This window comes from Mytilus edulis, chromosome 9 (genome assembly GCF_963676685.1).
Source record: "Mytilus edulis chromosome 9, xbMytEdul2.2, whole genome shotgun sequence".
Lineage (NCBI taxonomy): Eukaryota > Metazoa > Mollusca > Bivalvia > Mytilida > Mytilidae > Mytilus > Mytilus edulis.
This window is the reverse complement of record NC_092352.1, coordinates 31,750,006-31,763,261: the sequence shown is the minus strand read 5'-3', so window position 1 is coordinate 31,763,261 and position 13,256 is coordinate 31,750,006. Positions and strand designations below refer to the sequence as shown.

Sequence of the window (13,256 nt, the reverse complement as noted above, 5' to 3'; positions counted from 1 at the left end):
TGCTTATGAGATAACAAATCCGGTAAATAGTCTTATTCGGTAGGTCACATTTATGAAAGGGAAGGGGATTGTAGTTACGACGTAAGGAACATATCCGATATCATTTGTGAAACGGTTATTCCATAACGGTCAACCAACTCGTGATGGCGTCCGTAAAATTTACGAAGAGATGATTTCAACTTCACCATTTGGAACTCTTGATTTAATAGCTTCCTTGTGTGAGCAACAACCCTATATTAAGAAAATCATGATAGGAAATGCAAGCACGGGAATATCGTATCAATTGGGAGATATATACACCGTATGCAGGTGCTGCTGGAATGTTTCTACTTAGAAATGGAAAGTTCACAATTGGAAAGCTAAAATCATCTCTTTTTGTCGTAAAGTTTTGTTTTCAATCGACCCTTATTGTCAATTTATAGATGTAAGTCAAGATATGAGGCCGACTTAACTGTATCTGTTGTATCCTTTATCTATCAAAATTCAATGGGATAGATGCATTCGACGTAGTCACCAAATTTTGAATTATTTAGTGAAAGAACATCATCTATATAGCGGAAAGTAGGGTTAAAGAATATTGCTAACTTCTTATCTTTCTTCCTAAGAAGTCAGCCTCATAATAATAAAGAAACAAGTTGACAAGAAGAGGGGCACAATTCGTTCCCATTGGAATGCCGATAGTCTGTTGAAATCACGTGGTCCGAACGTAACAAATATGTTGTCAATCAAGAAATCAAGCATCTTGATAATGTCAGTTTCAGAGAATTTTTTGTTTGAATCAGAGTGATCCTTTACAAAGTAGGATTTATCCCTTCCTAAGACAAGATACTTGTTTCTTCGTTGGCCATTCTTTTTAATGAAACAAAGCAATACCAACTCTTTCAATTTGTCTTTGAGTTTCGAATGTGGAATACTTGTATAAAGTGTAGAAAAGTCAAATGTTTTAATACTATTACAAGATGAAAGAGAGTTAGATGTATGTACTCTAAAAGATCTTTGGAATTTTTAAGTATCCACATCTGATTCACGCCACCTCTAGAATAGGCAGTTTCACAATAACATTGAAGCCCGTCTTTGATTGCTGATAAAATAGATGTTAATAATTTAGAAAGAGGTTTTGTGGAGCACTTGGAAGACCCAGCAATATACCGTTGTTTGTAAGGACACTTATGCAGTTTAGGTATCCAATACAGTGATGGAAGATCCAGTTCATCATCTTTGGTAGAAATTCCAAAGGAACATAGAACAGACCTATGATTATCCAGGGTTTCCTCTTTGGTAAGTGTCGTGAGGTTATATGTTGGGTTTCCAAGTAAATTGTCAATACCTAATTCGTTTATCAAGCAGTTAATGTAATGAGTTTTACACACAAACACGATGTTGTTTGTGGCTTTATCTATTGTGACGATAGTCCGTGGTTATCTGTGGGCACACCGGCTACATCAACCAATAAAAACTGACTGCCACGAAATATCACATCAGTGCTAAAAGTGGCGTTAAACACCAATCAATAAATAAATATATGTGTCAGGTGTTTTTTTTTTAAAGATCAGACATTACACATTAAATAGCATAAAAAAAATAATGTAGAAATGGTTGCTTCAAGATAATTTGCAGCCAACGAAAAGGACATATATCTAAACATTAATTTTACTTTGTATAAGATTCCGGAGATTGGGATAAATATCACAAATAACATGAGTAGAACCTTTGCTTGTATAATTCATAGGGATAAAAAGAGAACGTTGACTTTGATTCATAAGTGTTGTGATATACTTCGCAAATAAAAAATACTGTAATAACTAGATGATAAATGACAAATTGTAATAATAGTATGGATTTAAATATTTTGCGGATTTTAGAAAATAAATTTTGTGGTTGTCGTTTGTTGATGTGGTTCATAAGTGTGTCTCGTTTCTCGATTTTTACTCTAGATTAAACCGTTTGTTTTCCTGTTTGACTGCTTTTACACTAGTCACTTTTTAAACCATTCATATCTTGCTGTTCGATCTGTACTTTGACCTACAGTGTTTTACTTTGGTAAATTGTACTTGTGACTTGGATGGAGAGTTGTCTCATTGGCACTCATACCACATCTTCTTATATCTAATTAGTAACAAGCGTTCTAAAAGAGATTCACTTTTGACTTCAATTTAATAAATTAAATTTAACAATATAAGCACAAACGAAATAATCTAAGTTGACATGTTTCAATTAAAGTTTTTATTTTGGTTCGTCTTTTTTTGGTGCCTGAGCAGAACCAAAACCCGATCCATGTTTACATCTACAGTGTTGGCAAGTTTTACAGGTATGTTCAGTTTTGCAGCAACATTTATGACTTTCTTCTTTCCCTTTTCCTACACCTGCAGCCTTAGCAGCAGCAACACCCGCAACGCCAGAAACACCAGCACCGACAGCTGTCCCAGCTGCTCCTAATCCAGCGGCTCCAATAGACTGCATGGTAGCAATGGCACTTCCGGCAGCCACATTACCTACTGATGACATCATTGCAGCAGCTATGGACCCTCCTGCCACACCACCACTTGTAAAACCTATAGCCCCTAAAGCTGCAGGAACAGCGATCGGAGCAAGTACTGCACCACCAACAAGGCAAGCTGCTCCGATGGCTAGAGGTTTCAACCATGATCCTGAAAAAATAAAATAAAAAAAAACATAAAAATATATACAATAGTATAAAACCGATGCATAGAACGGGTGTTCAGTGACACTAAATCTATAGTTTTGACTGAAAAAAATCTACTTTCGCTTATTTTTGAATCCCAATATTGTCAATTAAAAAAATTTGTACAAAACATTTTGTGTTTTTAAAACCTATAAAAATATATCCCGAATTACACGTCACAGTTCAATTTGATGTGCTTCCAGTGGTCAGTCCGGGAATTTGTAATCGTGTTAATTTATATGAATTCAACTCGTGGTAGCGCCTTCAAGACTAGACGGACGGACGGGTATTTTAATTTATCTGACCTCCTATACATTTCTAGGAATATGATTGGTTAAAAGCAACCTCGTGGAGACCGTGTATTCCATATTAGGTAAATAGGTAAGCGGGGCTTTTCAATACACGGTTATTAGAGGTGTTACGTCCCTTTATAAAAGCAAAACGGTACTGAGAAAAAAATCTTCAAGGTTTCAACAGACAATGAATGATTGAAATAAATTCATATAAGACATTTAAAGCTAACAAGTGGTTATTGTTGGCATTCGTTATCAATTAATCAATGGAAGTGTAGTTGTTTCTTAATGCTTACGGTATTGAAGACTTGCTCAATATGATAGGTCACTAGACTAATGCAACATGTTAAGATAGTCGGTAAGATAAATTCGTTACATAGTGCACTAGTGACTTAATACGGTATATATGGGGTCAGTAAATTCCATATGGGGATTATATGGGGTCAGTAAATTCCATATGGGGATTCGAGCTTCGCTCTCACCCCATATATACCGTATTAAGTCACTAGTGCACTATGTAACGAATTTATCTTACCGACTTCGCTCTCACCCCATATGGAATTTACTGACCCCATATATACCGTATTAAGTCACTAGCACAGTGACACTATGTAACTTATAGTCTACAGTAACGTGTTGCGTGGGTACAATAACCCAGACATTGACCTCTGAAAAAGAAGCATATATATATATGCTCACTTGGTTTATATTGGAAGTGCTGAACACTAACTGTAATGCATACTTAAACCGATAATATTAAGATAAGTCACCCAATATCTGAAAATTTGATCTACTTTTTGCGCCGGTGGCAATTATACCCCCAAAGTAGCATATATTTTATTATATAAATGTTGATTACTTGTAACTAAAACTTCAACCTTGCAGTCATGAAAACTTAAGAAAATGCCTGTACCAAGTCAGGAATATATGTTATCCATTCGTTTGATGTGATTAAGCTTTTGATTTTGCTATTTGATTAGGGACTTTCCGTTTTGAATTTTCCTCGGAGTTCGATACTTGCATGTATGTTATTTTAGGCACCTGACTTGGAACAGGCACATATACAATGTGGCGTGGTTAAACATGTTAGCTGGTGCTCAACCCACCCCTAACCTGGTGTAGTGGTTATAACAGTATAGCAATCTATAAAAATCAGTTCAAAAAGTCTTTTAAATCATCAGATCAAAACATTTTCATAGGAGAATCGTGAATCATTTACATATTTCCCCGAGGCGGATTTAGGGGGGTTGCTTATATAGGGAATCACTGAAGCGTGGCTGGAGAGGCCCCTCCCTTTAGGTCAGTCAGTGGGCCCCCTCTTATGAAAATTTCTGGATCCGCCACTGTTTCCTCGCTATCAAACATACAATATATGATCGATAAACCATTTAGACGTCAACTCATGGGATCTTAAAATATTAGAGCTGAAAAAAAGTCAGTATACATCTTTATAGAAAATGAACAATCATATGATCCATTGGTATACCCATTGTTTATAATTTGATATTCCAAATAAGTGACCCGCAAAAACCAGCAGCACGTCTGTGTATACCTTTATATAAGGATAGCCACATTTAAGATAAGATGAGATAAATTTTATTTTCCAAATTAGGTCCCCAGGAGGGCATATACACATAACATATATAATTGATACAACATACAGTATTTTACGTAACATTGTAAAATAAACTATTGAAATAGTCGGTATTATTTGTTAAATAAGAAAGTATTTGAGATTTGCTACTCCAGAGATGTGGCAAACCTCATTTATTTATTTACTGTTTTTTCTCACTCGATTTTATAATATTTTGCTGAAAATGTATAAATATAAAATAAATAAAATTGAGAATGGAAATGGGGAATGTGTCAAAGAGACAACAACCCGACCAAATAAAAAACAACAGCAGAGGGTCACCAACAGGTCTTCAATGTAGCGAGAAATTCCCGCACCCGGAGGCGTCCTTCAGCTGGCCCCTAAACAAATATATACTAGTCCAGTGATAATGAACGCCATACTAATTTCCAAATTGTACACAAGAAACTAAAATTAAAATAATACAAGACTAACAAAGGCCAGAGGCTCCTGACTTGGGACAGGCGCAAAAATGCGGCGGGGTTAAACATGTTTGTGAGATCTCAACCCTCCCCTATACCTCTAACCAATGTAGAAAAGTAAATGATTGTTTAGCTGCAACAGACACCAAGGAACGATGCTCTAGGATTGTGATCTTATAAGCTCTAACAATCCTTCTCGTATCTGATGCAGAAAAACAAACACAAATGGAAAAAGTTCATGTATATTCACAGCAAATAACATATACTGCAGTAAACAGGTATTGAGAATAGTGTAGGTTTCCCTACTGCAACAGACACCAAGGGGCGGTACTCAAGGAGCTGTGGTATTTACACAGATCTCCTCGTGTCTGAAGCAGACAAGAAAGCCACATAATTAACAATTTTTCGAAATAAATTTACATGCAGCAGTGAGAATAGACTTATCTTCTGTGTTCATAAGCCATATCAGTTTATCTCTTGCGTTAAGAGTTAAAAAGTTGGGGCAACTTTTAGCTATCTCTTGAAATAGATGATTGCGGTCATCATTAAATTTAACACATTGGAATACAAAATGATATTCATCCTCCACATCTCCGGAGTTACAACGAGTACAAGTTCTGTCAAAAGTTTGTTTCCAGTTTTTGGAGAAAAAAATAATTTGTTTTTGACCCTGAGAAAAAAAACAAACTGTTTGTTTCACCCTCAGCTGCCACTATATGTAATGCTAAAATTGAAACAAAAAAATTGTTTTCAACTTTTCGACAAAAAAGTTTGTCCGGAAAAAATCCATAGCCCCCCCCTAGAAAATCAAATGGTTGCTGCCTTAGGAGAGTACCCTTATACCTTCCGGACTCGATTCTTAAATGGTGTGATGACATTCTGAGCTTTATTTATTAAAGCTTCGTCTCTGTTCAAAGTTCCCAATAATGGAAAGATATTTTTCTCTTCCAAAAACTGATTTAAATGTAACATAAGTTCTAAGTTTACCATCTTTACCAGCTTTGAAGCTATTAATTTTTGGTAATGGTGAAGATAGATGATTGATGTCTGGGATCATTTCAGGAATTGACTTCATATAAATAGTTACACAGGGACGGATCCAGCCATTTTAAAAAGGGGGCTCCCAACCCGGGACAAAGGGGGGTTCCAATTATATGTCCCAATTCAAATGCATTGATCGTCCAAAAACAAGGGGGGTTCCAACCCTGCATCCGCCACTGCATAAACGAGTTCAACTCTCGAGGTTATACTCCTAGAAATAAAATTAGCCACGCCATGTGTTCTAAATATTGAATTAATTGTAAAAATAAAGAGGGGCTCCACAACCAATCTTACATTGCAAACCTTTTTTGTTCTTTACTTTAATAACCGTGGACTGTTGTTCAAACTGTTTGCATTTACACTCTGCCACTGTACATCTCGTAGACATTATTACGTGTTGAAGTTGACCTTGACCTAGAATAGTATGATTTCCTGAAAATTGCAACTCAAATTTTGCATTTATAATGGGGTAACTTGGGGTTACAAAAAAGTTATTGTAGATTTGTATTTCCTGGATCGAGAACGTTATCTTATTCACATTTAGAGAAAAATAATTTGAAGGATATTTATACAATTTAAAAGCATGTAATATGCATAAAACCTCATAATCGAGTCTAAGTAGAACTAAATGATACATGTAAACATGTGTACATGTACATGCATAGATAAACGTAATAAAGTTCGTTCATAATATTCTGTCTACCAAACAGGTAAAATAAAATAATGCTGGCGTTTGTCCTAAGTTACAACTCTGTTGTGGTGATTTAACTGACTGATTTTTTTTAGACTACATGTATGAAACCTGATAACTGACGGCCTTATGTCTGTGTAAAATGTAAATGACTGAATCTATCATTATTCTTGTTTTCTTTTAAGTTTGAAAGTTTTGTACTTTAATTCAATTCAATCAAAATCGGCATTACCAAATGATTCAAACAATATATAATACGACATGATCATTTTTAATATAAATATTGAAAATAAATATTTCAAGAGCCCCCTGTTTTCAGTTCTAACAAATAGTAGGGACAAAACATCGTCTTGCAGAAAACATTTTAAAAAAATTTTTCTGATAGGATGGATGAATGTCCACTTGTTGCTAGATTGGCTATTTTATTTTGTGCTTTTTTTTTTTTATTGTGTACAAGATTATTTCATTTTCGTGCTGTCTTATGTCGTTTCATTTATATTCAGTGCACTGCTAGCAAGTCAATGATATTCATTTCACCAGTCCTCCTCCGCAGAAAATCAAATTATTGTCCCCTAAAAAGACTTTAGTATTAAAATATGTATAGCCATGCTCTTCCGAATTTAGGTTGTCTTAATGGTCAAGTTATCCTTTTGAGCTCACCTGGCCCAAAGGGCCAAGTGAGATTTTCTCATCACTTGGCGTCCGTCATCCGTCGTCGTCTAGCGTCGTTAACTTTTACAAAAATCTTCTCCTCTGAAACTACTGGGCCAAATTTAACCAAACTTAACCACAATCATCATTAGGGTATCTAGTTTAAAAAATGTGTTCGGTGACCCGGCCAACCAACCAAGATGGCCGCCATGGCTAAAAATAGAACATAGGGGTAAAATGAAGATTTTGGCTTATAACTCTGAGACCAAAGCATTTAGAGCAAATCTGACAAGGGGTAAAATTGTATATCAAGTCAAGATCTATCTGCCCTGAAGTTTTCAGATGAATCGGACAGTTGGTTGTTGGGTTGCTGCCCCCGAATTGGCAATTTTAAGGAAATTTTGCCATTTTTTGGTTATTATCTTGAATATTATTATAGATAGAGATAAACTGTAAACAGCGTTAATGTTCAGCAGAGTAAGATCTAAAGAAAAGTCAACATGTCCAAAATTTTCAGTTGACCCCTTAAGGAGTTATTGCCCTTTAGAGTCAATTTTAAACCATTTTTCTTAAATTTTTGTTATCGTTTACAAAAATCTTCTCCTCTGAAACTAGTAAGACAAATTGAACCAAACTTGTCCTCAATTATCATAAGGGTATTTAGTTTAAAAAATGTGTTTGGTGACCCGGCTAAGGAACCAAGATATCTGCCATAGCTAACAAAAGAACATAGGGTTAAATGTAGATATTGTCTTATAACTCTAAAACCAAAGTATTTAGAGAAAATCTGACACAAGTTTAATTGTTTGTCAGGTAAAGATTTACCTGCCCTGAAATTTTCAGATGAATTGGACAACAATTGTTGTTGGGTTGCTGCTGCTGAATTGGTAATTTCAAGGAAATTTTTCAGTTTTTGGTTATTATCTTGAATATTATAAAAGATGGAGATAAATTATGAGCAGAAATAATGTTCATCAATCAATTAACTATTAAAAGATGTTTTTGGTCATTAAAAAAATGAAATTCTTCATTTTATCCTTGATTTTTATATTTTCTTAGAAGTTTAGGAAACTTTTTTTAATGTAATTGTGTCCCCTCTTCTCATTTACTTGGATAAATCCTATATAAAGTATTGGTATTGAATTAATATTTAAGAAATATTTGAACCATACCATTTACTTTACAAGAATGAAGACTATATGTTTTCAGTGTCATCAGTTTTAGTTTATTGTACTTTGTTATTTAAAAGTTTCTTTTTGGTAATAAGATATAGCAAAAAGAAACTCTTCAATGAAAAGTTAGAATATTTCCTTTCCTTTTATAGTGAACAGTCTGAGGTAGAGTATATGTTATAATGGAAGAGTTTGCATAATTTGAAAATATAATGGGGACTCACAAACTGCTTAGTATTTTTAGATATAATATCAAATAGATGAATAGGATTACTGAAATTAAATGAATAATCTGATTAGCTAGCATTCCAAATTTAGAATGTAAAATTAACGTATAAAATAAAAATGACGATCATGAAAGGGAAGAATACATTACAGATAAAGGACAGCAAATAATATTAACCTGATTGAAATAGCTTAGTTATTGTTTTACTGTTTATATTTATTTCACTGTGTTGTGCAGATGAAAATAAGGAAGCATACAATTAAATGTATCTAATTTGCAAACACTTGTAAATTTAGCATTTTTTTGCATGATCCCAACAATGTCAATGTTGTTGTGGAGAAAACATTCTTGTAAAAGAGAAGGATGAAGTTGAAACAAGTTTTCAATGGATATATTTAAATTTTTGAAGAATAATCATTATAATTGCATTTAAATTAATCGTGTTAATAAATATTTGAAGCATTTATGTTCTGTTGTAACTTGTGATCTGATATCATGGAAATTAAACGGGATATACTTGATTTATAGTTCTACAATTTAAAAAATTGAAAGACGTTCTCGCTATTATTTTTATGATTTATAATAATATCTGACTATGTAAAAATAGGATCTATTAGTGATAGATCAATGAAATTATGTACAAAATGGATTGCTATCAGTTCATATCAGTTTCATGACTAAGATGTGAAGCCCTGTCCCTTTGCTCATGGTCATGGTCCAGTGACTTTGTAAGAAGTAGCAATTTTTATGACCCAGCAACAAAGTTGTCCGGGCCATATATATTTACCCTTGTCCGTCATTCCATCATTCCGCAACAAACCTTTCATACATACTTTTTATCGTAACACGTTCAAATAATGGGCTGATATTTGGTAAACGAGTTAACCATGATGAGTTACAGATCAAATTAGGTAGTTTTTGATAAAGCTGAAGTTCAATCAACTTGAAACTTAGTACACTTGTTGCTTAAGATATGATCTTTCTAATTTTAGAATCAAATTAGACTTTTGACCCCAATTTTACAGTCCACTGAACATGGAAAAGGAAAGTAGGAGTTTCAGGATTAAAGTTTTTGGTCAAGGTAGTTTTTGATGAAGTTGAAGTCCAATCAACTTGAAACTTAGTACACATGTATCCTATGGTATGATCTTTCTAATTTTAATGCCAAATTGGATTTTTTACCCATTTTCACGGTCCATTGAACATGGAAAATGATAATGCGAGTGGGGCATCCGTGTACTTTGGACACATTCTTGTTATTAGGTAACTTGACCATCATGTGTAACAAATCAAGTTTAAGTTTTTTAAGCCCTTCTTATTTTTGCCGAAATTACAGGCTTTGGAATTTATAAATTGTTGAAAATCACAGTTATACCTACTTTTTTTCTAAACGCCTTTAGATATTGGGCTGATTTTTGATATGTGAGACTACCATCATGTCCACATATGTTGTTGAAATTGCAGATTTTTCAACTTTTTAAGACAGGGCCATTCATGTAGTTCCGACATATCTAGTCAATTGTTTAGTTTTCTACGTAAGTCAGTTTGATAAGAACTACATGCGATAGATCAATGATATTTTGTATGAAGATGCAATACTATTATAACATATCAATTTGATGACTATTTTGTCGCCCTGTCCCCTACAACATGGACCAGTGACTTTGAATTAATTAGTATTTTTCAAATTACTCAATGGTAAGTTTTCTTCATAACTTAAATTGAAATTATAATATTTACAAGCACAAAACTGTTTTTAACACCAATTTGTATTGACTGATTTCAAATGTAAAAGTTCAAACTTCTGTTCACATGCATACACATGAATGAAGTAAACATGTATTGTTATATAAGGTTAAAACTAAGTTTACTCTTAATGAACATTAATGCATTTTAAAATGTTATCACCTTATTTACTTGAAACTCTTGTTTACTTAATTTTTGGAAGTCTGTTATGATTTTATTTTATTCCAATAAATGAAGCATATCATGCTGAGTTCACGCGTAATTCGAAATAAGTTCAATTTTCATTCAAAACATTTTGCGTCCTAACGTCCTTTCTCATTTAAATTGCAATATGGGTCAAATTTGCTTTACTGTGCTAAGGACGTTATCTTTTAATTCGTATTTACAAAAAGGTATTTCTAATGTGAATAGGATAATTCGAATTGAAAAAGAAGAGTGTTTGAATGCGATTAGCGAATTCGATTCGAATTGAATTTACGTGTGATTGAGGCATCATTATTCTAGATACATCTATGGGTGTATCTTTAGTATGTCTAAACAAGTGACAACTCTATGGCAGAAAACACATATTATATTCATGATGTATTTAAAGTTACTAATCGTATTACCTCTCATTATGCAATTGTTCATCTAGCCTTTCTTTTATCGCATTATGCATTTGTAAAATTTTTTCCTCGTTATTGTACATTATTTGCATATATATTTCTAGATTTTTAAAGATGCCAAGAAACAAAAATTGGAGGGCAGCAGAGGCTAAACGTGGTGTGAAAAACCCAAAGAAAAAGACACTGACGGACTTGACTGGGGATACTGCCCCCATAAACAGTACTAGAAGTGACCTTGACATGGGTGATACTGACACCCTCAACAACAGTATCTCAAATAACATGGGGGATACTGACCTCCACACAAATACAAACAACAGTAACTCAAATAACATGGGGGATACTGACCTCCACACAAATATAAACAACAGTAACTTGAAACTACTTGAAAAATCTGAATTGAATAAACTTGAAATTTCTGAACTGAATATACTTGAAATATCTGAATTGAATGAACTTGAAATATCTGAATTAGATAAACTTGAAATATCTGAGTTGAATCAGAACAGTAACAAAAACTGTGCCAAAGAATTGAATCAAAACAGTAACAATAACTGTGCAAAGGAATTAAATCAAAACAGTTAAAATAACTGTGCAAAAGAAACTTGTCATATACAAACAGATTTTCTGTCACATGAATCAAACAATAGTTATGCAAAAACAGATTCTCATAGTAATATCCAAATTGATCTGTTGCAAAACCAAAATGAACATTATTAAAATAATTCAGAAGAAGAGCTATCAAAATATGTCAATTCTTTTAATGCAAACTTTCTTAAATTTGGAACTTTTGACCAGTATGCCACAACATTTGCTGCTCAAAGCAGGGGAAACCAATGTACATGTAATTGTTTAGTTTTCTTATCACTTTCTTCTTTAAATTTTGATTCAAACACACTGAACCTGGATTACATTTTAAATAAAGGAGATGAAATTTACAGGAAGCATGTTCAAGAATTAACAACACAGGGATTATTTAAAAATATGCCTTTGAATTTTGATGAAATTCCTGTCAAAATTGAAATTCCTGAAGGGATTTTTATAATTAACAAACAAAACATTCTGTTTGGTATAGCTTTACAGTACCAAGAGTTGACTGGATTTCTCTCATTACAAGAAGCAATTCAAAATTGTATTAAGCAGTCAAACAAATTTTTTATAATGATTGGAGCCATATGTTCGGCAGTTTATTATTATAATCATATATACTATTTATTTGACACTCATTCTCATTCGGAATGTACACTGAATAATCCATGAGATTCCTCTGGCAAAAGTATTTTGATTGGATTTACTGACTTACATGACCTCCTCAGCTACTTGTATGCTTTTTACACAAGTTTACAAATTGATTTAGACTCTCAATTTGAAATGTTACCTTTATGTATCAGTAGTATAGATAATGACAAAGATGTGACCAACCAGATTAAGAATTATTTCAATGATCAGACCCTAAGGAACACGAAACAAACAAAAAAGTCTACCCAGTATATAAAGGTACCAACATTTGTATATATGAAAAACTACATGCAAAATAGAAGAAAAAATAAAAAATTCAAGGAAAAAGCATTAAATGCAAAAAGATATTCAAGAAAGGATACAAATTATAGGATGACTGAAACAGATAGAAAAAAATTTCGGAGAGAAAATTCAAATATAAGACAGATAGATAGACAAAGGGAACTGCTGCTAAAAGAGAGGCTAGAAAGAATGAAGATTTCAATGAAAGAGAACTTGCTGCCAAAAAAGAAGTAAGAAAGGATACAAATTATAGAAAGACTGAAGCAGATAGAAAGAAGTCTCAAAGAGATATTTCTGATAAAAGACAAATAGAAAGACAAAGAGAACTTGCTGCTAAAAGAGAAGTAAGAAAGGATACAAATTATAGAAAGACTGAAGCAGATAGAGAGAAGTCTCAGAGAGAACATTCAGATGTATGACAGATAGAAAGACAAAGAGAACTTGCTGCTAAAAGAGAACTTAAAAAGGAAAAAAAATATAGAAGAGCTGAAGCAGACATTAAGACATTCGAATAATTCAAAGTTTAGATTGCAACTCTTTACGGCAAAGTCGACATTATAGAATTCTGTTTA

At 33.3% G+C, this 13,256-nt stretch overlaps 2 protein-coding genes across 2 annotated transcripts; one reads left to right on the top strand and one right to left on the bottom strand.

Moving 5' to 3' along the window:
* Positions 1 to 2,135: 2,135 nt before the first annotated feature.
* LOC139488112 (interferon alpha-inducible protein 27, mitochondrial-like) lies at positions 2,136 to 6,486 on the bottom strand. Its single transcript, XM_071273503.1, has 2 exons — positions 6,376 to 6,486; positions 2,136 to 2,648 (listed from the first exon to the last, which is right to left on the bottom strand). The coding sequence occupies exons 1-2, from the start codon at positions 6,458 to 6,460 to the stop codon at positions 2,224 to 2,226; spliced, it is 510 nt and encodes a 169-aa protein (XP_071129604.1). The 5' UTR covers positions 6,461 to 6,486; the 3' UTR covers positions 2,136 to 2,223.
* A 4,791-nt stretch (positions 6,487 to 11,277) lies between these two features.
* Positions 11,278 to 11,748, top strand: LOC139489922 (myb-like protein D). Its single transcript, XM_071276768.1, has one exon. The coding sequence runs from the start codon at positions 11,278 to 11,280 to the stop codon at positions 11,746 to 11,748; it is 471 nt and encodes a 156-aa protein (XP_071132869.1).
* The last annotated feature ends 1,508 nt before the right edge of the window (positions 11,749 to 13,256 follow it).